The sequence below is a fragment of the Mastigoproctus giganteus genome, chromosome 11, assembly GCF_048544385.1.
Source record: "Mastigoproctus giganteus isolate SK-2022 chromosome 11, ASM4854438v1, whole genome shotgun sequence".
NCBI classification, from domain to species: Eukaryota; Metazoa; Arthropoda; class Arachnida; order Uropygi; family Thelyphonidae; genus Mastigoproctus; species Mastigoproctus giganteus.
Window position 1 is genome coordinate 23,088,391 of NC_143585.1, and position 23,381 is coordinate 23,111,771.

The 23,381-nt window shown below is 36.4% G+C and overlaps 1 protein-coding gene across 1 annotated transcript in view; it reads right to left on the minus strand.

Moving 5' to 3' along the window:
• LOC150077779 (E3 ubiquitin-protein ligase RNF19B-like) overlaps window positions 1–23,381 on the minus strand; it is a 233,072-nt gene that overhangs the window by 105,647 nt on the left and 104,044 nt on the right. Inside the window, exon 6 of the mRNA XM_090385368.1 lies at window positions 17,162–17,306. Coding sequence (XP_090241494.1) covers window positions 17,162–17,306 — 145 coding nt within the window. The remainder of the gene's footprint in view (window positions 1–17,161; window positions 17,307–23,381) is intronic.

Below are 23,381 nucleotides of genomic sequence, written 5' to 3' on the forward strand. Positions count from 1 at the left end.
ACTACCCTGAGTGTAGCACTACACAGTTGATAAGTTACTTTGGGGTTACTACTACCCATATGCAGAACCTTGCATTTGTCAATGTTAAACGTCAACTGCATTTTTCGGCCCATCGACCCAATTTTCCTAGATCTTGTTGCAGTAGCTCACCCTGATGACTGTTGTTAACCACTGTGCCAATATTTGTATCATCTGCAAACTTAGACATTAAGCCTGATATACTGATATCAATATCACTGATAAATTCTGAAAACAACATTAGGTCAGATTGTATGTGACTAGCACTGAACCCTGGGAAACTCCACTAATAACATTAGTCCACGAAGAGCAGCACCCACTGATAACCACTTTCCGTCTTCTTCCACTTAAGCATTCCTTTATCCACAGCAGTAACATGCGCTTAATGCCAAATTTCTCTAGTTTGTACAGCAGTCCTTTATGTGCAACAGTATCAAAAGCCTTCCTGAAATCCAAGTATCTGATGTCAAAATTATTTTTTGCATTCAGTTCTGTGCTCACTGCATCATAATAACCTATCAGATTGGTTAGACAAGACTGCCCCTCAACAAATCCATGCTGTGACTACAGTATAATTGCATGCCTGTCCAGATGGTCCTGCATTAATTCTTTAACCAGTAATTTCATTATTTTCCCCTGAATAGACATTAAGCTAACAGGTCTGTAATTACTGACGTCACCTTTTGATCACCTTTATGGACCTCCCCTGAATCCAAGGATGCTCTCAATTATGTCTGAAGGTTTGCTTACCTCCTTTGCTGGCCCCCTTAATAAAATTGGATAGATTCCATCCACTCCGGGTGCCTTTTTTTGTCTATCCTCAACAATTTCTCCTCCACTTTCCTTTCAGTTATCACAATGTCATTTAGCTCCTCATTAGAGTTTGATAAATGTCTGGCATCCCCTTCCCCAAATAACTCCTCATGTGAATGTATATAGAAAATAGCTACTCAATTTGTCCACAATCTGAGCAGGGTTATCAACAGTTAACCTACAGACATTAAATGGCCAATGTGATTCAACTCCTTCCTTCTACTGTTAACAAGCATAGAAGTCTTTGCTGTTTTTTTTTTTGCATTTTTTGCCAGAGATTTCTCATAATCTGCCTTAGCTTGCCTATCTTCCTTTTGTGACTTGATTACAGACAAATTTATATCTATCACAGGCTTCTGTAATAATTCTGTGTAAGTTCAATTTGATTTTAGCAAGCCATTTGATTCAGTCTCTCATGAGAGGTTGCTTTACAAGCTGGAGCATGTTTGGATTACTGGCAAGGTTCTAAGCTGGATCAGAGGATGGCCACAGGGCAGAAGGCTATGATTAATGGGATACACTTCAGATTGGTGTAACGTCAGAAGTGGGCTTCTCAAGGATTGGTTCTTGGACCACTGTTGTTTCTGATCTTTATAAATGACATCAACAAAGGGATAGAGGGTTTGATGTTAAAATTTACAGATGATATAAGGATTGGGAGCCATTAATGATCCGTGCCAAGCAATGCTCCCTCGGGATGACTCGGCTAGGCTTCAAAGATGGTCAGAAAAGTGGCAGCTATACAGCAAAATGCAAGGTCTTATACTTGGGATATAGCAACCCCAAATCACATACACTTGGTGGGGTTGAATTAATAAGAGATCTGTAAGAGGAAGAAAGAGATCTGGGAGTTATGATAAGAGCAGATGTGAAGTTCTCTGAGCAGTGTAACTGTAGACTGGCTTAAGTTCTGCAAACTGCAGCATTGGGAAAGTAGGCACCTGCGAGGTGATCTGATTGAGGTGTATAAGGCCTTCAATGGGTTGAGCAAGCTGAATGCTGATGGGATTCTTGGTCTTGCTCAGATTAAGAACCTGAGTAGACATAGATTCAAATTGAGGAAACACAGTTGTAGAATAAATGTGCAGAAATTGCCTTTAGCCAGCGGGTGGTTGATTGGTGGAACAGACTTCCATATTTTGTTGTGGAAGTTGACAGCCTAAATAAATTTAAGGCTGAGCTGCACAAGCATTTGGAACGAATGGAGGGGTGAAATGGTTTTTTTTTTTTTGGCTGATGCTGCATAAGCTTGCTTTCTTGCATCGTATGACTCTACTAATGCTAACAGGTGACCAGGAAAGCCTGTAGTGTCGTCTCAATAATTTACTGAACATAGCCTGGAGAGATACAGAGGTCATAATCCCACTGTATAAGGCAATTGTCAGAATGTACTTTGAATACTGTGTCCAAGTATCAAGACATCATCTAAAAAAAGGACATTTAGCTTCTTTACAGGGTCCAAATATGGGCAATGTGCATGGTAAGATCTGGAAAAGGGCAACCACACAAGAAGGACTTTATGTGAGCTATAGAGGTTGGCAATCAGGCAGCACTTAGAGGGAATCAGATTAAGATCTATACATGGTCCTTGAGGTTGTCAGACATTCTCTCAGATATGCCAGACAAGCTATACTTGCTACCTGGGAATCTAAAATGCTCATGGAACTGATATTCAGGTGACATTCAAGTCAAGTGGACCCAATTTCGGTGAAGTCTGGATGGTCTGTGGCAGCCAAATCCTCTGCTTCCACCTTCATGATGGTGGGACTGTTAGTAATATTGGGTATAACCTCCATGCACAAGCACACTGTGGGTGACCACCCAGATGTGAACCAACATAAGCAGGGGTCGAGGTGTGGCACCCACACCACATAAAGGAATGTCGCCCCTCTGTGTTACCAGGCAATACTAGGTGGTAAATGACTCTCATCAAGCGGTGCAATACCACCACTTTGCTTAATGGAGGCTTTAAGTGGTGGAACCCATGTTTAGTCTCCAGAGCTAAGTTCCAGCCAACCCTTCCCCATCTCTTCCATCATGCAGTATCACTGATGACTTTTGAGATTATGATGAACATCAAGGCAAGATCCAATCTTCTTTACATTTCAAGGGTACAGCTCTAAAACGGTGTTCGCAGGCCAGCCGCTAGTTAGTACACAGCACCAAACCTATTGGTAACTCTTTAGGAGGCTTCCGGATCAACTAGTGCAGTGGTTTTCAACCTTTTTTTTAATGACAGTACCCCTAAGTAATTTATTTTATTTTGCGGCACCCCTACTCAATTTTCTACCTGTTTGATCTGATTATCTCTCTGTATATATCTGTATATATATACATATAATATTAAAAAATATATATGTTATATGATATTTATTACAATAATATAATTATAAAAATTACATTTCATAATACAAATTTTATATATATATATATATATATATATATATATATACAGTATATAATTTTATTCTTTATATAGAAGTACTAAGTAAACGTCAATTATAGATCAACACAAAATTAAAAAGATACCGTACATCATTTTATAATGAAATAAACACATAAATTAAATATAATAATAAGTTTAAGTAACTTATTATTATAGTGGGCGCTGACTCTCTTTAGAAAATACAGCTGCGAGTTACAGGCTCCGAAAAAAACGATAAGTGTTTGCTTTTTATTTACATAATTGTTTTTTATATTGTACTGAATACGTAGTCTTATAGTTATAATTACGCTGGTTATTTTTATTTTAATTTATATAAACAGTTTTTGTAGATATACGTAATACTTTATATACGTAAACCGTTATTTCGTTCGAATCTGCAGGCATTGTTTTTGTATATAGTGATAGGGAATTCAAATTTTTAATTGAGGTAGCTAGGTAGCTCTAACGTATAATTATAGAAACAGTAATACGCTTCACTGTTTCTATTAGATAGCATAGTATTGACATTTAATTAATTTAATTTATTGATCTTATTAATTTAAAATATCATGCCCCAAACTAGAGCAGCAAAGCAACGGGCACAAAGTGGCAGGAGTGCTGTGACTCGGGGGAGAACTGAGGGGGGGGGGATTCTCCAATGCATCACAGCCTAAAAAATGTGCAGCTTGTGAAATGTTTGCCGAACTATCTGGAACGGAACATGATATTGCCATGGGAGATGTCTTTGTGTGTGCGCGATGTAAGGAGTGTAAGGAAATCAGGCAACAACTCAGCGTTGTTATGGGCCTATATGTGAGTTTGAAGGACAGGGTGGATGCCCTCGAAAGATCTAAATTGAGGGGCCCATCAGGCTCTCAGCTGCCCACATCAACGCCACAGCTTGCACTTGGTCATCACGCAACACAGCGGCAACCCCCAAGGCAGAATGCGCTGGTTCCACAGGAACTAGTAGTTGTTGGTGGCTCTATTGTCAGGGAGACGGGAAATATATTGTATAAAAAGGATAGGTGGAACAGGACCAGGGTATGTCTGCCAGGGGTAAAGGTTGATGACGTTGTAGAGCAGATATCATCTTTTAGGGGCACAAAAGGTGATATAGTTGTACACGTTGGCACTAATGATATTAAGAGTAGGAGACCGGCAGAATTACTTAACAAGTACAGGTCACTGTTGAAAAAAAGCCGTGAATTAGGGTTGAATTTGAAAGTGTCTGCAATTCTGCCCAGACATGATAGGAGGGAGTATATGATGAGAGCCTTGTCGATCAATTCGGCCCTGGAAAGATTGTGCAAGGCTCAAGGGATAGAATTTTTTTTCAGCCTGGACTGTACTTGTTAACAGGAGAGACTGCTTCTATAGGGATGGGATACACTGAAATAGAAAGGGTGCAAGAATATTTGCTGATGCTATCGAGGCAGTGTTAGGTGAGTCGGAAAACTGATAGCTTGGGGGGATACAAGGACTAATAGTTTAACAGTAGCCGCAGGCAGAGGTGAAGGCGATTCTTGCACAACTTCTATTAGAATAAGTAGCGACCTGGAGCAAGGGGTGTTGGGGGTTTCAGGGACGGATGGCAGTCATCGTGAAACAGGTGGATATATGGGATGTGTTAGAGTAACTAAAAATAAGAATAGGTACATGTATACTTGCATGTATACCAATGCTAGAAGTATAGTAAATAAATTTGATGAATTTGAAGTGTTGGTCAAGACATCAAAGGCGGATATTGTTGGGATATCGGAGACGTGGTGTCACACAGATATAAGGAATGCCAAACTGGAATTTGGGGAGTACAATGTGTACAGAAAGGATAGACAGGATAGGAAGGTAGGAGGTGTTATGCTGTTAATTAAGAAAAACATAAAATCAAAAGAAGTGCATCCAGTTGATATAGATGAACAGTGCACTGTTGAGTCAGTTTGGTGTGACATAAGCAGTGCGAAAGCAAAAATAAGAGTAGGAGTGTGTTATAGGCCTAATGACTTGAATGAGTACAATGAACAATTGTACAGAGAAATAGAGTGGGCTAGTAAATCGGAATGTCTTATAATGGGGGATTTTAACTTCCCAGATATTGACTGGAACTTGTGGGTTGGTCACTCACACATACTAGTCAGACTTTTGTGGATTTATTGTTTTCTGCAGCAGCATGTTTGAGAGGCAACCAGAGAAAGTAATACTCTTGATCTGGTTATCAGCAGTGATCATTCTTGTATTAGGAATTTGCAGATAAAAGAACCACTAGGTGGCAGTGATCACAGTGTACTGACGTGGGATTTACTTAAAGATTTAATTACCATCGGGGGTAAAGGAAAGGGTTTTTGCTTCCGTAAAGGTGAGTACAGTGGTCTCAGACAGTTTTTAAATTCTGTACAGTGGGATCAACTGACGATGTTACCAACAGTAAATTCTAAGTGGGAAGCATTGAAGGAATTAATCGTGGAAGCTACTAAAAGTTTCATACCTATTAAGAAATACTGTTCAAGGTTTAGGCCTAAATGGTTGTCAAATGAACTAATGAGACTCGTAACAGAGAAGCAAAATGCATGGGATGCATATAAATTATCAAGCGACTCAGAAGCCTATGGCAGATATAAGTTAATCTGTAATCAGGTCACAAAGGAGGTTCGGCAGGCGAAGGCAGATTACGAGAAATCCTTGGCAAAAGATGCTAAGAAAAACAGCAAGGATTTCTTTACTTATATAAACTCTAAAAGGAAGGGGATGAATCTGATTGGTCCACTTGACATTGATGGTTGGACTGTTGATGATCCTGCTCAGATAGCAAACAAACTGAATGAGTATTTTGCATCTACATTCACACGTGAGGAATTATTAAGGTTTGAAAATGACAGAAGGTTATCAAATTGTAGCAGGATACTTAATGATTTTGTAATAGCTGAAAGCAAAGTGGAGGACAAATTGTTGAAGTTAAACATTAGAAAAGCACCTGGGGTGGATGGGATCTATCCAGTTATATTAAAGGAGGCGGCAAAGGAAGTAAGCAAACCCTTAGCCATAATTATGAGAGCGTCCTTGGACTCAGGGGAGGTTCCCAAGGACTGGAGATGTGCAAATGTATCCCCAATTCACAAAGGGGGATCGAAGGGTGACACGAGTAATTACAGATCAGTTAGTTTAACTTCTGTTCCTGGTAAAATAATGGAGTCACTGGTTAAAGATGCATTGCAGGATCATCTAGACAAGACTGCAGCAATAATTCAGACACAGCATGGGTTTGTTAAGGGATAGTCTTGTCTGACAAATATGATAGGATATTATGATGTGGTTACAAAGGAACTGGATGCAAAAAATAATTTTGATATCATATATTTGGATTTCAGGAAAGCTTTTGACACTGTTGCGCATGGAAGACTATTGTACAAATTGGAGGTATTAAGGGTAAGTTGCTACACTGGATAAAAGGATGGTTAAGTGGGAGAAGACAGAGGGTGGTAATCAATGGGTGCTGCTCTTCTTGGACTAATGTTATTAGTGGAGTCCCACGGGGTTTGGTGTTAGGTCCACTGTTGTTTTGTATATTTATCAATGATATTGATGAAGGTATATCAGGCTTAATGTCGAAGTTTTCAGATGATACAAAGGTTGGCAGGGTTGTTAATGACAGTAATGGCAGTGTGCTACTGCAACAGGATCTGGATAATTTGGGCACATGGGCTAAGAAGTGGCAACTGAAGTTTAACTTTGACAAATGCCAAGTACTGCATATGGGTAGAAGTAACCCCAGAGAAACGTACCAACTGTGTGGTACTACACTTAAGGTGGTAGAAAATGAAAAAGACCTGGGAGTAATTGTGCAATCAGATATGAAGTTTTCTGAGCAATGCAGACAGGCTGCCAGGGCAGGTCATGGGGTTTTGTCAATGATATATAGGAATTTTGCTAGCAGGGAAAAGGAGGTGATTATCCCTCTGTATAAGGCAATGGTCAGGCCACGCCTTGAGTACTGCATACAGGTCTGGAGGCCTCATTTTAGGAAGGATGTAGATTTACTTGAGCTTGTACAGAGAAGGGCAACAAGATTGGTGAGGGGAATGAAGGGATCCTCTTATCAAGAGGCTTAAGTTCTGCAAATTGCAGTGGCTGGAGACTAGGCACCTGCGCGGTGATCTGATTGAGGTGTATAAGGCCTTGAATGGGTTCAGCACACTGAATTCTGATGGGATCCTTCCACTTGTTCAGATTACGAACGTAAGGGGGCATAAATTCAAATTAAGAAAGGACAGATGTAGAATAGATGTGCGGAAATTTGCCTTTAGCCAGCGGGTGGTTAATTGCTGGAACAAACTTCCATCTGTCGTTGTGGAAGTTGATAGGTTGAATAAATTTAAGGAGGAACTGGACAGGCATTTGGAGGGAATGGTGTGATTTTTTTTTGGCTGATGCTGCATAAGCTCATATACTTGCTTTCTTGCATCACATGCCACTACTACTACTACTTAAACCCAAATTACGTGGCACCCCTGGAATGTTGTTGCGACACCCTAAGGTGCCATGGCATCCCGGTTGAAAACCACTGAGCTAGTGTATAATCTTGCTACTCTACTCTGCCAGATAGTGACAGGAGGGAGTCCAAGTAGTGTGTATGGGGGGGGGGGGGGGGGCATTGTCGAGGCCACGTTATGTCAAGGATCTGGGTATATTCTTACCTTGTGTATGCCTTATCCAAAAATTTCATTACTTCATACTTTTTCTAAATATTGAATACACCATGAATTGTCAAACTAATAGAGTAAGCTTATCTGCAAAAGATCTAAACCTCCCAAATACTTCCTAGTTCATTTCACAAATATACATGGTCTCAATTCTATTCTCAACGATGTCCATTTCCACTTGAAGTGCGCCAAACCCCATTTACTTTTTCTGACAGAATCGCAGTTGCCATTTGATTCAACTACTGCTCATCTCAGTTGCCCAAATTATTCGATGCATGATTCCTTTTGCCTCAAAGGTGGTACCATGTGCACATGTACGTTCCGATATTCCCTGTCAGAGACTTGGTAATTTGGAATCTCTTCTTTTCGATCTTCTTTGGATTAAAATCTCTCTACCTCATTCTGTCTAATTCATCTGTTGTCTCCACCGTTCTCCCAACTCCACTAATCACTTGGAGCTCTCTGACATCCTCTCTTTGCAACTTGACTTTCTCCAGTCCAACTTTCCTAACAGTGAAGTTATTTTCCTTGGTGATTTTAATGTTCACAACTCCAGCTGGCTTCCATTTTCTAGACACACCTACCCAGCTGCCCGAGATGCCGAGGCTTTTGCAATTACTAATGACCTTGCAGAGATTGTTCATTTACCTACAATACTGGAGAATCCTAACTATACAGCCAACACGCTTCATCTTTTTCTGACAAACAACCCTTCTAGTTACACAGTCAAAGTGAGTGGTCCTTTAAGCACCTTAGATCACAACTTGGTGTTGTCTCTTCTCCAATGGAACCTTTGTCTCATGGCTATTCCCAACCTAGTGTTGTTTGGCATTACAAGAATGCAAAATGGGATGACCTGTGAGACTTCTTTTCTTCTTTTCCTTGGTCAGATTACTGTTTCAAAACTTCTGATGTCAACCTTTGCTTGTATTGTGTCAGTGAAATTATTCTTGTAGGAATGGAATCCTTTATTCCACATTCCACTGTAAAATCTCTTCCTCTATCTAAACCTTGGTTTTCTAATAAATGCGCTAAGGCTGTTCAAGAGAAGAACGTTGCATATTGTAATTGGCTTGTTTCCAATTCTTCAGTTTCATTTTATGCCTACACCAAAGCTCGCAACAATTGTAAAGCAGTTATTAATCGGTCCAAACAAAAATTTGGACAGGCTAAGAGCAGAAAACTTGCTTCTTGCCCTAATGATGGCCGAGCATTTTGGTCTCTTGCCAAAGCTATTGGCCGCAACTTTTGCCCATCTCTGCACCCAGCTCTGTCAAAACCAGATGGTTCTGTTGTCACTTCAGCCAAGGATAAAGCTGACCTGCTAGCACCCCATTTTTCTTCCAATTCATGTATTAATGATCTTGGTAAAACACCTCCCACCATTCCCAACACACTCCATTCAATGCCTCCTGTGGTCTTCTGTCAAAAGGATGTCAGAAAGATTTTGAAGAATCTTGATGCGAAGAAAGCTCCAGGTCCTGATGGTGTTTCTCCACTTGTTCTCAAAACCTGTGCTCCTTAACTTAATCCTGTTCTTTGCCGCCTATTTTCACTTTCTTATTCTTCCTAAAAAGGGTGACAAATCCCTCCTTTCCAGTTATCGTCCCATTGCAATTACTTCTACTCTTTCTAAAGTAATGGGGAAATCAAAAGATTTTCTAGAAACCTTCCGTCTGATCAATGATCGCCAATATAGATTCCGTCAGTGTCGATCCACTGGCGATATTCTGGCTTATGTTACCCATCTATGGACAAATTCAATGGAAAAGTTCAGTGAAACACAAGCAGTTGCTCTTGACATCTCAAAGGCTTTCAATTGTGTTTGGCATAAAGGTCTTCTAAACAAGCTTCCATCTTATGGTTCGCCAACTGTTTTCTGTAATTGGTTATCCAGTTTTCTCTCTGATCGCTCACTGAGGGTGATGGTAGATGGCTCTAACTTTTCCACTCTGTCTTCTAACTTTTCCACTAATGCTGGTGTCCCCCAAGATTCAGTTCTTTCCCCCACTCTTTTCCTCTTGTATATTAATGACCTTCCAATGACTGAAAATTCTATCCATAGCTTTGCCAATGATAGCACATTGCATTCAACTTTCCTTTTTGAAAAACCTTGCCCTGCTCGATCAGCTTAGACTTCTCGAATATCCACTACCAATTCTTTAAATGCCGATCTCCAGGTAATTCTCCAGTGGGGCAAAGACAACTTAGTTGATTTCAATCCTTTTAAAACTCAGTCTTGTCTTATATCTTGCAAAACGGATTCTTCTGCTCTTATGCTTATCTTTGGTGACACTCCAATTTCTAGGCAAAATGATATATCTCTTTTGGGGATTACCCTGACTTCTAATCTCTCTTGGCACAAGCACATTACAAATATTGCTTCCTCTACATCTAAAAAACTTGGTTTTCTCTTTCGCTCACGGCATTACTTTATATCCAAACAGCTGTTCACTCTGTACAAATCGTAAATCCGGCCTACCATGCAATACTGTTCCCACATCTGGGGCAGTGCCCTCAAAACCTCTCTGAGGCTTCTAGATTCCATTCAGAAGAGGGCAGTTAGGTTAATTAATGACTCCTCTCTAACAGTACGTCTCTCTGCTCGCTGTCTCATAGACGTACTGTTTCTGCTGCATGCCTTTTCTACAGATACTTTCATGGGCACTGTTCTTCTGAATTGGCGGCTATTACTCCCTCTCTCTCTTTCAAAACAGTCCGAACACACGCGCCGCCACCAGCCAACATCCATTTATTGTCCAACTTCAAACTCACAGAACCAACTTTTCATCTTCCTCATTTATTCATTCAACTGATGTTTTCTGGAACAACCTTCCTTCGTACATATTTCCTGTAAATTACAGTCTACAGAAGTTCAAGTCAACAAATATCTTCTTTCGTCTTTCTCAACCTCCAACCCAAGCATGGTACTAAGTACTATAGGTTCTAATACCTCTCGCGTTTGGGGTTTTCATAAAAAAAAAAAAAAAAAAAAAAACACGTGGGGGGGGGGAGTAGAAAGGATTTTAGGAAGTTTTCTTTCAACTAGCAGGTTGTTGACAAGTTATCTCTATGGGTAGAGGCTGACAGTTTGAAGAAATTCAAAGGTCAACTAGATAGTTACCTATATGAGGAGGGAAGCACATAATTAATCTAATATTTCCTTTTCTTATTTTTTTAAATCTTCCTTTATACTTTTATTATTTTTGATTTAGTTACTGTTATTTTATTCTTTTGTTATTAATGTTTATTATTATTCTTTTTTACTTTCATTATTTTCTTTATTTATTTTTTTATTTTTTGGATGGTACAGCAAGTCAGTAGTTACTTTACATTATATGGCAAATACAAATACATTATATGGCATATACAAATACAAATACTCACAAGCACCACCTCTTCTAGCAGTGCCTGTCCATAAGTCCAAAAAGGATATTTCAGTTGCCAGCTGCTATTTAGCCAAATGTAAACAGATGTCCCTATACAGTCTGAACATAGAAAGTAACATACTAAAGTCAAAATCATAAAGTATGCAATGGCCATACCCTCTGTAGGTTAAATAAGCAACCATAACAAAATATACATTTCAATGTACTCAAGTAGGAGTCACACCTGGCCCCTGCCAAGTATATCCCTAATTATAGTGTTAAATTGTTGCATATTTGTGGTAATTAGTGTTTATTTTTCCATAACAGTCTTGGAGATATGACCACATTTGCCCTTATAATAAAATGTTACTTTTGAATACTAGCATAACAAAATACAATGACTGCATTTTATTCTACCATCTTCAATGTGTGTTTATTCTGTTCCATGCTTTCCTTTTAAGTTTGAATGCTTATAACCACCACTGCTTTTTCATTATGCTTTAACTTTTTCTTTCATTTAGCTTGAATTAATTATTTGATTGTAACTGATTTACGTTAATTCTGTTTATTATTATTAGTTTTCAATGTTACTTTGCAGATTTGCATTTGGTTTGGCCTGTCGTTTGGCCAAGATGACAATCAAATTTACATTTTGTTTGTTACATTTAACGTACAGAGAGTAGTGGCCACAGCGTACTTTGAATACTGGAGTATCTTGGTATTCAATTAGCAGAATTATACCTAGCCAAATATAACTCTCTAACTGTAGTATTAATTTTCTGTATTTCTTTCATGATAATTAGTTTCTTTTTTCCATATTGGCTTGGAAACAACTATTTTGATCATATCTCATATTCTAGTCATTTCAAATCCACATCAGATATTGAAACAGCTATCTGAGTATAAAACCCCAAATTCTTATGCTACTAGATAAACATCAAAAGTTAAGCCAATAGTACAGTTTTAGCCTCCAGTCTCATTAAGGTTATTTTGCAACATTTGTCTCCCAAATATTTTGAACAAATATTTAGGGGAAAAAAATACCACATTTTGCTAAAGAAAGAACCAATATAGACATAAAACAGGAAAAAACCCTCCCTCCCCTCCCCCCCAAGAGTTTCCTACCAAAGGCTGGGCGACTACAGTTCAACTTTTTAGTTTATTGTTGTTGTTATTTGGTTTTTAGGAGCATTAGCAACTAAGGCCATATTGCTCTGGGGATATGCGGTGGTCATTTCCTGACCTTTCCACATCCTCCGTATTTGGTGGTCACGGGCTCGAACCCTGGTCTGATCAAGAAGAGTGTGCTATGCACTGCTGCTCCTACCCACTTGGCTACGGAGGTGCCAACTTTTTAGCTTCATGCTGAAAAGATGACAATTATGAAAGCATCAAAGTAGACAAACAATTTGTGTTAACGGTGAATTTTGCTTGGATAAGTTACATTTTATTCCTGACTTCTAATGTTTCATTAATTAATATAACAATACAAAACAGTTTAGTTATATATATAAAAAAAAACACAACACAATTCAACTGCTTAGAAGTTTGAATTTTTTTTTTTCCCTTTTTAGTGAAGTGGTTAGTGACAATGTCTTCCCTTTTCTCTAATTTCTTTTTGTATTGTACTCACAGCCTTCCCCACTCTCATTAGTTTGCTCATTGACTCATTTGGCAAATTTAGCTTCAAAATCTTTGTCCAATGCATTTTTTAATCTTTATTGGCCTTATCAAAAATCTGATATGCATGCATTAACCCCAACATCTTCTTTGCATGTTTCAGCTTAATTTCAAGAACTTCAATTAATTTCATTCTTGTTTATTTTGTACAAATAAGAATTTTATTATTAAAATAAAAATTATTATTATATATAATAATAATAATATATATATATTTTTTGCTATCCATTTTGTATTTTCCACTTCAGGTGCCTTAATTTCCTCCAATTTTCTAGCAACTTCTTTCTTATTTGATTTTCTGTTTTGAAATAACAGGGACAAGTAGGCATTTTATCATATCACTATTAGTCTTGCATTTAAATTTTTAACTTTTGTTTTTTTTGTCATCAGTCATAACCTCTTCTAGAATGAGTAAAATCCAGTTCTGTGTCTGCCCTACCATGGCAGCGGGAGGACTGCAATCAATCTTGGCTGCTACTGGATAGTTTTGATTTCCAAATGAATATTTTTTACTAAATGGAAAAAAAAAAAAAAAGACACTCAATGTTGATTCTCTCTATCAAATCTTTCATTTGTCCATCAGTGAATCAACTTCAACATCCACTGGTAATGCAACAGCAAATTTCAAGATACCTCAAAATTTCTATAGTTACACCTTTCAGTGAGTTACAAACGTTCTGAGTATATATGAGCAAGTGATCATATCCTCTTAATTTTTTTCCAATAATATCACTTCCTGTTGCAATGAGGTGCCTTTGAGCACCAAACAGAAGTTGAATATTTTCCTTTTCATCTGGTGGCACCACTTCAGCTTGTTTTTAACTAATAATAAATTTTAAGTTCTTTCACTGGAAATAAGTGAAAGGATCAATATCTAAATTTCTTGAGAATGCATAAATTACTTAAGGCTTAAATTCTACTCATAACAGTTAAAACAAACTGATGTAGTAGTAGTAGTAGTGGCATGTGATGCAAGAAAGCAAATGTATGAGCTTATGCAGCATCAGCCAAAAAAAAAAAAAAAAAAAATCACACCATTCCCTCCAAATGCCTGTCCAGTTCCTCCTTAAATTTATTCAACCTATCAACTTCCACAACGACAGATGGAAGTTTGTTCCAGCAATTAACCACCCACTGGCTAAAGGCAAATTTCCGCACATCTAATCTACATCTGTCTTTTCTTAATTTGAATTTATGCCCTCTTAGGTTCGTAATCTGAACAAGTGGAAGGATCCCATCAGAATTCAGCGTGCTCAACCCATTCAAGGCCTTATACACCTCAATCAGATCACCGCACAGGTGCCTAGTCTCCAGCCACTGCAATTCGCAGAACTTAAGCCTCTCTTGGTAAGACGATCCCTTCATTCCCCTCACCAATCTTGTTGCCCTTCTCTGTACACGCTCAAGTAAATCTACATCCTTCCTAAAATGAGGCCTCCAGACCTGTACGCAGTACTCAAGGCGTGGCCTGACCATTGCCTTATACAGAGGGATAATCACCTCCTTTTCCCTGCTAGCAAAATTCCTATATATCATTGACAAAACCCCATGACCTGCCCTGGCAGCCTGTCTGCATTGCTCAGAAAACTTCATATCTGATTGCACAATTACTCCCAGGTCTTTTTCATTTTCTACCACCTTAAGTGTAGTACCACACAGTTGGTACGTTTCTCTGGGGTTACTTCTACCCATATGCAGTACTTGGCATTTGTCAAAGTTAAACTTCAGTTGCCACTTCTTAGCCCATGTGCCCAAATTATCTAGATCCTGTTGCAGTAGCACACTGCCATTACTGTCATTAACAACCCTGCCAACCTTTGTATCATCTGAAAACTTCGACATTAAGCCTGATATACCTTCATCAATATCATTGATAAATATACAAAACAACAGTGGACCTAACACCGAACCCTGTGGGACTCCACTAATAACATTAGTCTAAGAAGAGCAGCACCCATTGATTACCACCCTCTGTCTTCTCGCACTTAACCATCCTTTTATCCATTGTAGCAACTTACCTTTAATACCATTCTGCTCCAATGTGCTTCAGTAGTTGGTTTTAACTATTATAACTAATTTAAAGGAGCTTTCACTGTTTCTTCAGAAGACACAATCTCCTTGTAGCTTGCAGTGTCAAATTTTCTTTTGGATAGATGTACTCATGAAATGTTCTTTAGGATGTTTCCACTGATCCAAGAAGCAAAATACTATGGTTAAAGAGTAAGCAACCAATCGCTGACATATTTAATAAAGCAATCCCATTTTGTCCCATTTTCATGGTAATCCCATTTTCTAAATTTCCTGTAAATCTTTCCAAGTGAAGGCCAATCAGTAAAGTAGCTGGGTACTGAAGTTATCAAATGTGGATGCACCACTACCCAATTCTTCGAGTTTTCAGAAAGTATGTTGCATGTTTAAACGTTGCCATGTCCCTTAGCTCACAGTTTTAACTTTTATATTCAAGAGCCATAATACTTTTTATTCGCACTATGATCATCACTGGTAACTGAAAGTAGTTTAGAAAGGGGCAAGTCACCATTATTGATAGTTAACAAAACATTTCATTTAAATAGTCAACTGTTACAAGAACCATGTAAGAACTCTCTTAAGTGATGGAAATTAACAGCTGCTTTGATTTTAGATCAATATCTTATTACATTTTGTTAAATGTGTGCAGTGCTTTTACCAGCACTGTCAGTTCGTTTGTTTTACTTAAATGTGCAGTACAAGGATCTGGCATCCGATAAAATCTCTTCATGGAATTACAGTGGCAATGCATTACTAATAATGTAACTAACTTTCATAGCATTAAATGAAAACCCTTCTTGGACTGCTCCTGGTGTAGAAAACATTGCTTTGAAAACCTTTCTAATCCTAGCACATGAATCTGAATGATGTTCAAAGCCACTAAAAGTTCAGTGTGTCCTAAACATTGCAGCTGCAAAACTACTACAAGTTCCCAGAATGTTTAAACTACTACGAGTTCCCTTTCATTCTCTGTACCACAAATTAGTTGACTGTCACCTAATTTTTTTTTTATCCTGTTATTGCTTTTGTGTTCTACATTATCATAATCTTGCTTTATACCAAAAAATCCTTCAGTAATATTTACACACATTTTGGGCATAGAACACAAAACACTTCACTATCAGTTTGTGTTTCTGTGCCCAAAATAGGTCCTCTATTGTCTCTTTTATTTAGTTATTCACTTTTAAAACTACATTTACCCATACTAAAAGTCTAGTAAATCCTGAAAGGATACAGTAACATTTATTACATATAAGCTTTCACAACCAATGTTAAAATCCTGAAATGAGAAGATACATCACATTATGTCGACATAAAGTTGAGGGTTTAGGCAGTCTACTAAGCAAAAACATTAAAAATCCTAAAGCAACTTCAGGATCACCGAATGGTCTGCCCAATCACACTATGCTAAAGTGAAATGAAATTCTACCAACTGTTACACACAAACATCCAATTTAAAACAAGAGTTAAGGTAGTGAGGATAAAGAGACAGAAATGTCCATTTAGGAAAGAGAAGAGAGGAAAAAAGAGAGAGAGAATGAGTGTATTCAACAGCAGATTTTTTTAAAATTGCTATTAATACTTTTCACCCACTCATAGTCACTCAGCTTTCCACAACTGAAGAAAACAGCTGACAGTTGCTTTACTCTACAATACAAAACTGCATTATTTCTAATAATAACTAAAACCATAATTAATAAAATAGTGACAGAAGTTTAAAATTTGTTTCTTGTGAGAGCCATAGCTTGAAAAAAGAACTAATAAGAAAAATAAGGACCACTTGGGAGTCCTGAATATTTAGCCATTTTGAATACCCACAATGATTATACATACTAATAATAAATATGGTTTTAAATTTTCATTTATTAATTAGCATGCATATCTGATTATTACAAAGGCCAACTTTCTGCAGAATGTCGTTTATAAGCTAACACAATGTAACTTATTTTTTATTATTATTTTTTTTATTCTTTTCTATGTATTATAAATTACATTATTGTAATTTACAATACAATGATTCAGTACCAGGCCTGTGATGGGTGAGGTATGATAAACTTTTCTGTGGCCAACTCCACGGTCAGCAAAGTCCTGCTATATATAAAAATTAAGTGTCAAAAATACTTTACACAAACCTCAGATAATGCAAGTCAGATATTTCTTTCATACACAACCAACAAAATTCTGTACCACAAACACTGCATGACATATGATTACAAGAGCCATCATCCATCTTAATGATAAGAACCTTACAGCATGGACAGGATTTCATGTCATCCCCTAGAAGAAGAAGAAGTGTAGCATAAATGAGGGGGGAATTAAAAGGTTACTTACCTGAATATGCAGGAGTAGAATTAGAGAAGGACAAGCATGTTTAAGCATGTTGAACAAGGATATCAGTCAATGACATAGCAAACAATAATAAAAATTTAGAAAGAATGGAATAATACTAAAAACAATTGACAGGATGCAAAATATTTTTAGTGAGCTTGCACTTCATATTTTCGTGATAAAATTTTGAACTAAGCAATTTAATTAGCTGTCTTCGTGACAGAATTGTGAACGTATGTAATGAGCATAGTCAGTTTCCCCTCAAGAAAACAAACCCTTTTTTGAAGCAAATTTTAACATATTCCTTTAAAAATTATGAGTAGAGGTTAATTATTGGATTTCTTGAAAATTCATTGGATGAATTTTCAAGAAATTCATCCAATGGAAAAATATAGTTAGATAGAAAAAAATTGTGACCACTGATTTTTGAAACAAATTCTTTTCGATGGAATTTATGGCTAGTAAAACCACCACTCCAAGTACACTAATACAATAAAGATCTTTACTTATTTATATAATTGCCAAAAATTTTTCTCCAAAGCAATTATCACATAAATTGCATAGCATTCAAGAAAGCAACTTCAAAGAACTAAATACCTGGTGGGACAAAATAGATGGGCACTTGACCCTGCATAAATTCAGGATCTATTTATTATAAAAAGCATCTGCACAGACATTTTGCTAATGTTTCTCCTCCACTTAAGGTATATGAGGCCTTGAATGGTTTGAGCAGATTATGAACCTGAGGGGGCATAAAAAATTCATATTGTGGAAACACAGTTGTAGCATTGTCCGTCAGCTGATGTCCCGAAATTGAAAGATGGCAAGATCAGAGTCGCATTTCTGCCAAGGAACACAACTGCACTAATTCAGCACATGAAACAGGGCATTATCTGACCTTCAAAGCCTACTATTGTGGTGAGCTACTTGCTGGTGTTGTGCACTCAGAAATTTAAGTTCTAGAATTTCTGAAAACATTAACACTGAAAGATTTTGTATACAATACTGGATTAGTGTGGGAGAAAATAAGCTCAATAGTAAATGAAAACTGCTGGAAAAAATGTATTGGAAAAGGCGAGATCACTTTAATTAGCAGCATTTTCAGAAAAAGAAGCAGAGGTAATCTTGGAGCAAATGACCTGGCTGCCTGGATTGAGATGAATGTGGAAGTCTGGTTGTGCATTACTTGAGCAAAGAAGAAATTTCAGCTGCTGTGAACAGTAGGAAGACAAATGACAAACAGAAGGTCAGTGACACTGGGAGTGATTCAGAAGATGTGTATGACTAGTGCATAATTAATGAGGTGATGGTGTGATTAGAAAAATCAGAGTATGAACATCTTCATTTATTGCGTTTGACCACAATTAAGAATTATGTACTGAAAAAATGCTGTCACCAGCTCCAGCAAACTAAATTACATGACTATTTTCAAACAGATGAGTAAAATGCAAGTCCATAACAGCATTGTGTATTAGTACTGTATTAGTAGAATGTAAAGGGAATGATATAACCTTTAATACTTTATATCTTTTAGCCTTTATATTCATAAAACATTGGTAAATAAAGTATTTACTAAGTACGGTGCATTTATGTTAAAAAAAATTGGGGAAAACATGGTAAAAATTTTTAGGCTATAACATGCTTCGCTTAATAATGCATGTAAAGTTGTCACTTGACACCCACATTATTCTGAGGTTTCACTGTACATCCATATACTTAGCGAACTTTATTAAAAATATTAATCATCCAAAGGAGGACTGATATTTCGGTATTTTCCCCAGTAACAGGTATTTAACAGGTGTTTCTATAACAGGTATAAGTTAACAGGACATTCGTGACTTATTTGAAATACATTTTTGATGGTAAATTAATGGGCGAGTAAGGTGACCTAAGTAATTTTGAGTTAAAAATAATAGTACGGGTTTGAGAAGATGGATATCAGTATCAAAAACAAAACAGCAGACACAATGGGGTGTTGAATGAAACAGTATGGGAGGGGGCATATAGCGCATTCACGTTTAATGGCACCAGAGGTTTCCACCATCTCCACCATGGAAGGGGGAGTCATTTGAGTGAGCTTCCATCCTAAGTCGCCACCTGGGTTCTCACCAATATGCGACTTAGTTCTCATTCATATTTCTTCAACTACCAATCTAGTAGGTTATTATTTTAGATGAGGGGGGGGGGAAGTATCAACAATGGCTTATAGTCCTGAAATTTTATGGTTTTAATAGTTTGCAGTCCAGAGGTTTGAGAAGATGAATATCAGTATCAGCCAGCAGATACAGAATGGCAGTGCTTTTTTTTTTTTGGAAAAAAATAGGTGCCGGTACTGATTCTTTGCTATCAGGAAAAATTGAAAATTAAAAGGATATGAAAACTACTCTAAAAATTTTATTTTCCTGATATTGTTACTTTAGTAACAATGTTGTTAGAATAAGAACAAATTAAGTATATTAACACAGTTTATTAAGCATAAATTGATTATTGGAGTATATAAAAAAATAAGTAAAATGTGAGTAAAATAAGTAAAAAATAATAACATAGGTAAAAATAATTTCATAATAAAGTTTCTGTAGAATATTCCAAATTTTCATTAAGTTCTCATTGGACACCCATGACGACTTATTTTCTTCCTCTTTGTGTGTTTGTTGCTGAATGACTATTCTGAAGCAGCCGTGAATCGACATATTTTGCTGAATCAAAGCGCATTAGCGGTGGGCCTACAGTTTTAAGAAACAGTAGTGAAGAAGCTGTTTTTGTCATCAACGAAGCGATGGCGATCAGATTCATTTGTGAAAATCCTCGTTCACATTCACTCGATGAAATTTGTATCGTACTCAGAGCTTTCATCAATGTTTAAATTCTTCCGAAACCTTCTTATCAATTAGGTATCCCCGAATTGCATTTAACTGTAACCTAATTGACAATTTTCTAGCTTCATTTTCACCAAATGCCAACAATTAATGTTTAGAAGAATTAATACCTTCGTTGTCCTCGTTTTTTCTCTCTTGTCATCGGTATTTTCACTAGTTCTTAAATTTGAATTTTTTCTTTTCTTTTTTCTTTTTTTTCTTTTTTTTTTTAAACTGTCCAAAATGACAGTATCATTCGGATATTCAGGTACTGTGATCATGTAAACAGAGATAGGGAAAATTTATTGAAAGATGTGGACAATGAATGCACTTCTGCGAAACAACAGATTATTTGTCGGAGTAAAAGAAAATCACTTTTCTAATTCTCGAACGGGGCAGTTACAGTTGATTCACAGAGGTGTCCAACCTATAGCCTGCGAGGAAAGTGAACTAAAACAGCATTTTAAATTTTGTTAATTATCAAAAAAATTTTCTCATTAAATGTTTTGTTCAGTAAATGTAATTGTGTATTGTACTTAATAAAAGTTTCGAATATTTTCAATTTTACTTTTACACGAAACAAGATATGGAAAATGTAACACACTAAAGAAATTTAACTTTGAATTTTTTTGAATATGGCCACTGTACGGGAAAAGGTTAGCCACCACTGCAGTAGAAGGTGGGCCAGAGCCCATTGGGAATACACCTTGAACTGCTCACTCTTGACCAGTGCGACTTCTCCATATGTGGTACAGGTGGTTGGATAGGTTTTACCAGGTACTACTAAGTTGCAGAATGGTAATCCCTTTAGCTCTCTTAATTCGTGCAGCAGCACTAATTGCCTAAATTGCCTGAAAGCCAAAAATCTGATCAGTGTGTACCGAGTTAATTCTCTCCTAATCCATTCGCTATATGAAAATTTTCTTCGCTCAACAGAAACTATGTTAAATGTAACTTTCGAGGGGAATTCAAAATAATTCGCTATTAAAGGACTTCGTTAAACAGAAGTCCGACTGAGTAATTTAGAATTATAAAAATGGTTATACAGTTTTATATAGTAAATATCTTAACAATATACAGTAAAAAATGAAAATTTAGTTAAATAATTTTAAGTTTATTTGAATAGTAGGTAAACATGTGAAAAAAATTTATGGAATATTACAAATTTCAAAGTGCGTTGCATCCAAATGTCACACGTCACTGTTAATAAAGGTGCCGGAACGCCGTACCATCCCAAAAAAAGCACTGCAGAAGGGTATAATGATGTGCTAATACAACCCAGTATGGGGGGAAAGGCAGAGTATCATTTATGTTATGGTTCAAAAATTTTATGGTTTTAATGGTTTACAGTCCAGTACAAAGAAGGTGACCTGAAATGTAACAGTAAAACAACTTGGAGCTAAAAGTTGTTTGAATTTTATGGGTTCCAAACACAATGCATTAAACACAGTCCAGTCTGCAGATAACAATAACAGATATCTGCAATGGGAAAAGGATCATAAGAACTAGCCAGTGGATAACTATTGAAGGGTTGGCATTCATCTAATTGGCAGAACCAGGATATGCAGAAATTTTGCACTTATCTGTAATTAATATAATGATGCTTTCTTAAAATTTGAGAAAATAAACAATCTAGTTTTTGAATAATTTTGCCCTTATTTTTAATTATCACAATGCTATTTTCTTAAAATTAAACAGATAGTATGAATCAGAGCTGTAATACTCAATACGTTCTACGTTGATATTAATATTTGTAAAATAATAAGAGGAGTTTACCTCAATACAGCACGTAGAACACTTCCGTATGATACTCTCCAAAAATTAAAATGGAAAAAAACGAAAAAAACCGACAACTTACCAGTACATTAGAGTAAAATATAAATTAAATAATAATTAAAAACCAATTTAACACAATTCAAATCAATTTAAAACAATTAAAAATCAATTTAACGCAATTAAAAAAAATCTAATGAAAATATTCAAAACGATTTTCCTTCCTAAAAATAAAATTTCTAAATCTAGTTTTAGAATAATTGCAAATTTCCTGCATGTTTTTTCCTTCTTACATTTCCTGACTCCAAAGTTACACACTAAATTTGGAATTTTGTGTAGTAGAAGGACTAATACAGTTGTTTACAAAAGATTCAGTTTATTTTAAATTGGCTAAAACAGACAGGAAAAACTGAATTTTTCTTCTCTGCAAAAATAAAAATTTTTTAAATTTTGTTCCAAGATTTTGCTTAGTAAGTGCAGGGAGGTGTTTTTTTTTTTGATTAAGTGTGCACTTTTATTGTGAAAGTTGATACTTTCACAATAAATAAATTTTGGATTGTGGAGCCAATCCAAAATCTCTACAGAGAAAATAATTGGTGGAATTCCTATAAATGTAGCTAAATTCAAAAGAATGACACATGTGATGTAAATGAAGAATTTGGAATGAATTCCAAACAATGATAAAAGATGGAAATTATAGGCAATCCTAGAAGTTCTTCATATTTTTAGATTATTTTGTTACAAATTAATTTGTATTAGACAATTAATTTATTAAATAAATAACATTAATTAAACCACATGATTTCATGATTTGTTTAAGTGAAGTTTATTGAGGAAAAAGTATTAATAAAATAAGTTCAACTATGTAATACATTTTCACTCAATAAAATTCCCTTAACTCATGGTGTAATTATTTTTATTTGCATTTAATTATTTCATTATAAACAAACATTCATACATGAGAAATAAGGAAGGGAAGACAGAAGTTAAACATAAACAATGCACTTTGGGTGGATGGAATCTATCCAGTTGTATTGAAGGAGGCAGTGAGAGAAGTAAGCAAACCCTTAGTCATAATTATGAGAGCATCCATAGATTCAAGGGAGGTCCCCATGGAGTGGAGATGTGCAAATGTATCAAATTCAAACAGTGACAAATAATTATAGACCTGTTAGTTTTACTTCTGTTCCAGGGAAAATAATGGAGTCACTGGTTAAATAAGCATTACAGGATCATCTAGACAGGACTGCAGTAATAGTTTAGATGCATCATGGGTTTGTTAAAGGGTAGTCTTGTCTGATCAATTTGAATGGATAGTATGATGTGGTCACAAAGGAACTGGATGCAAAAAATAATTTTGATATCATATACTTGGATTTCAGGAAAGCTTTTCATA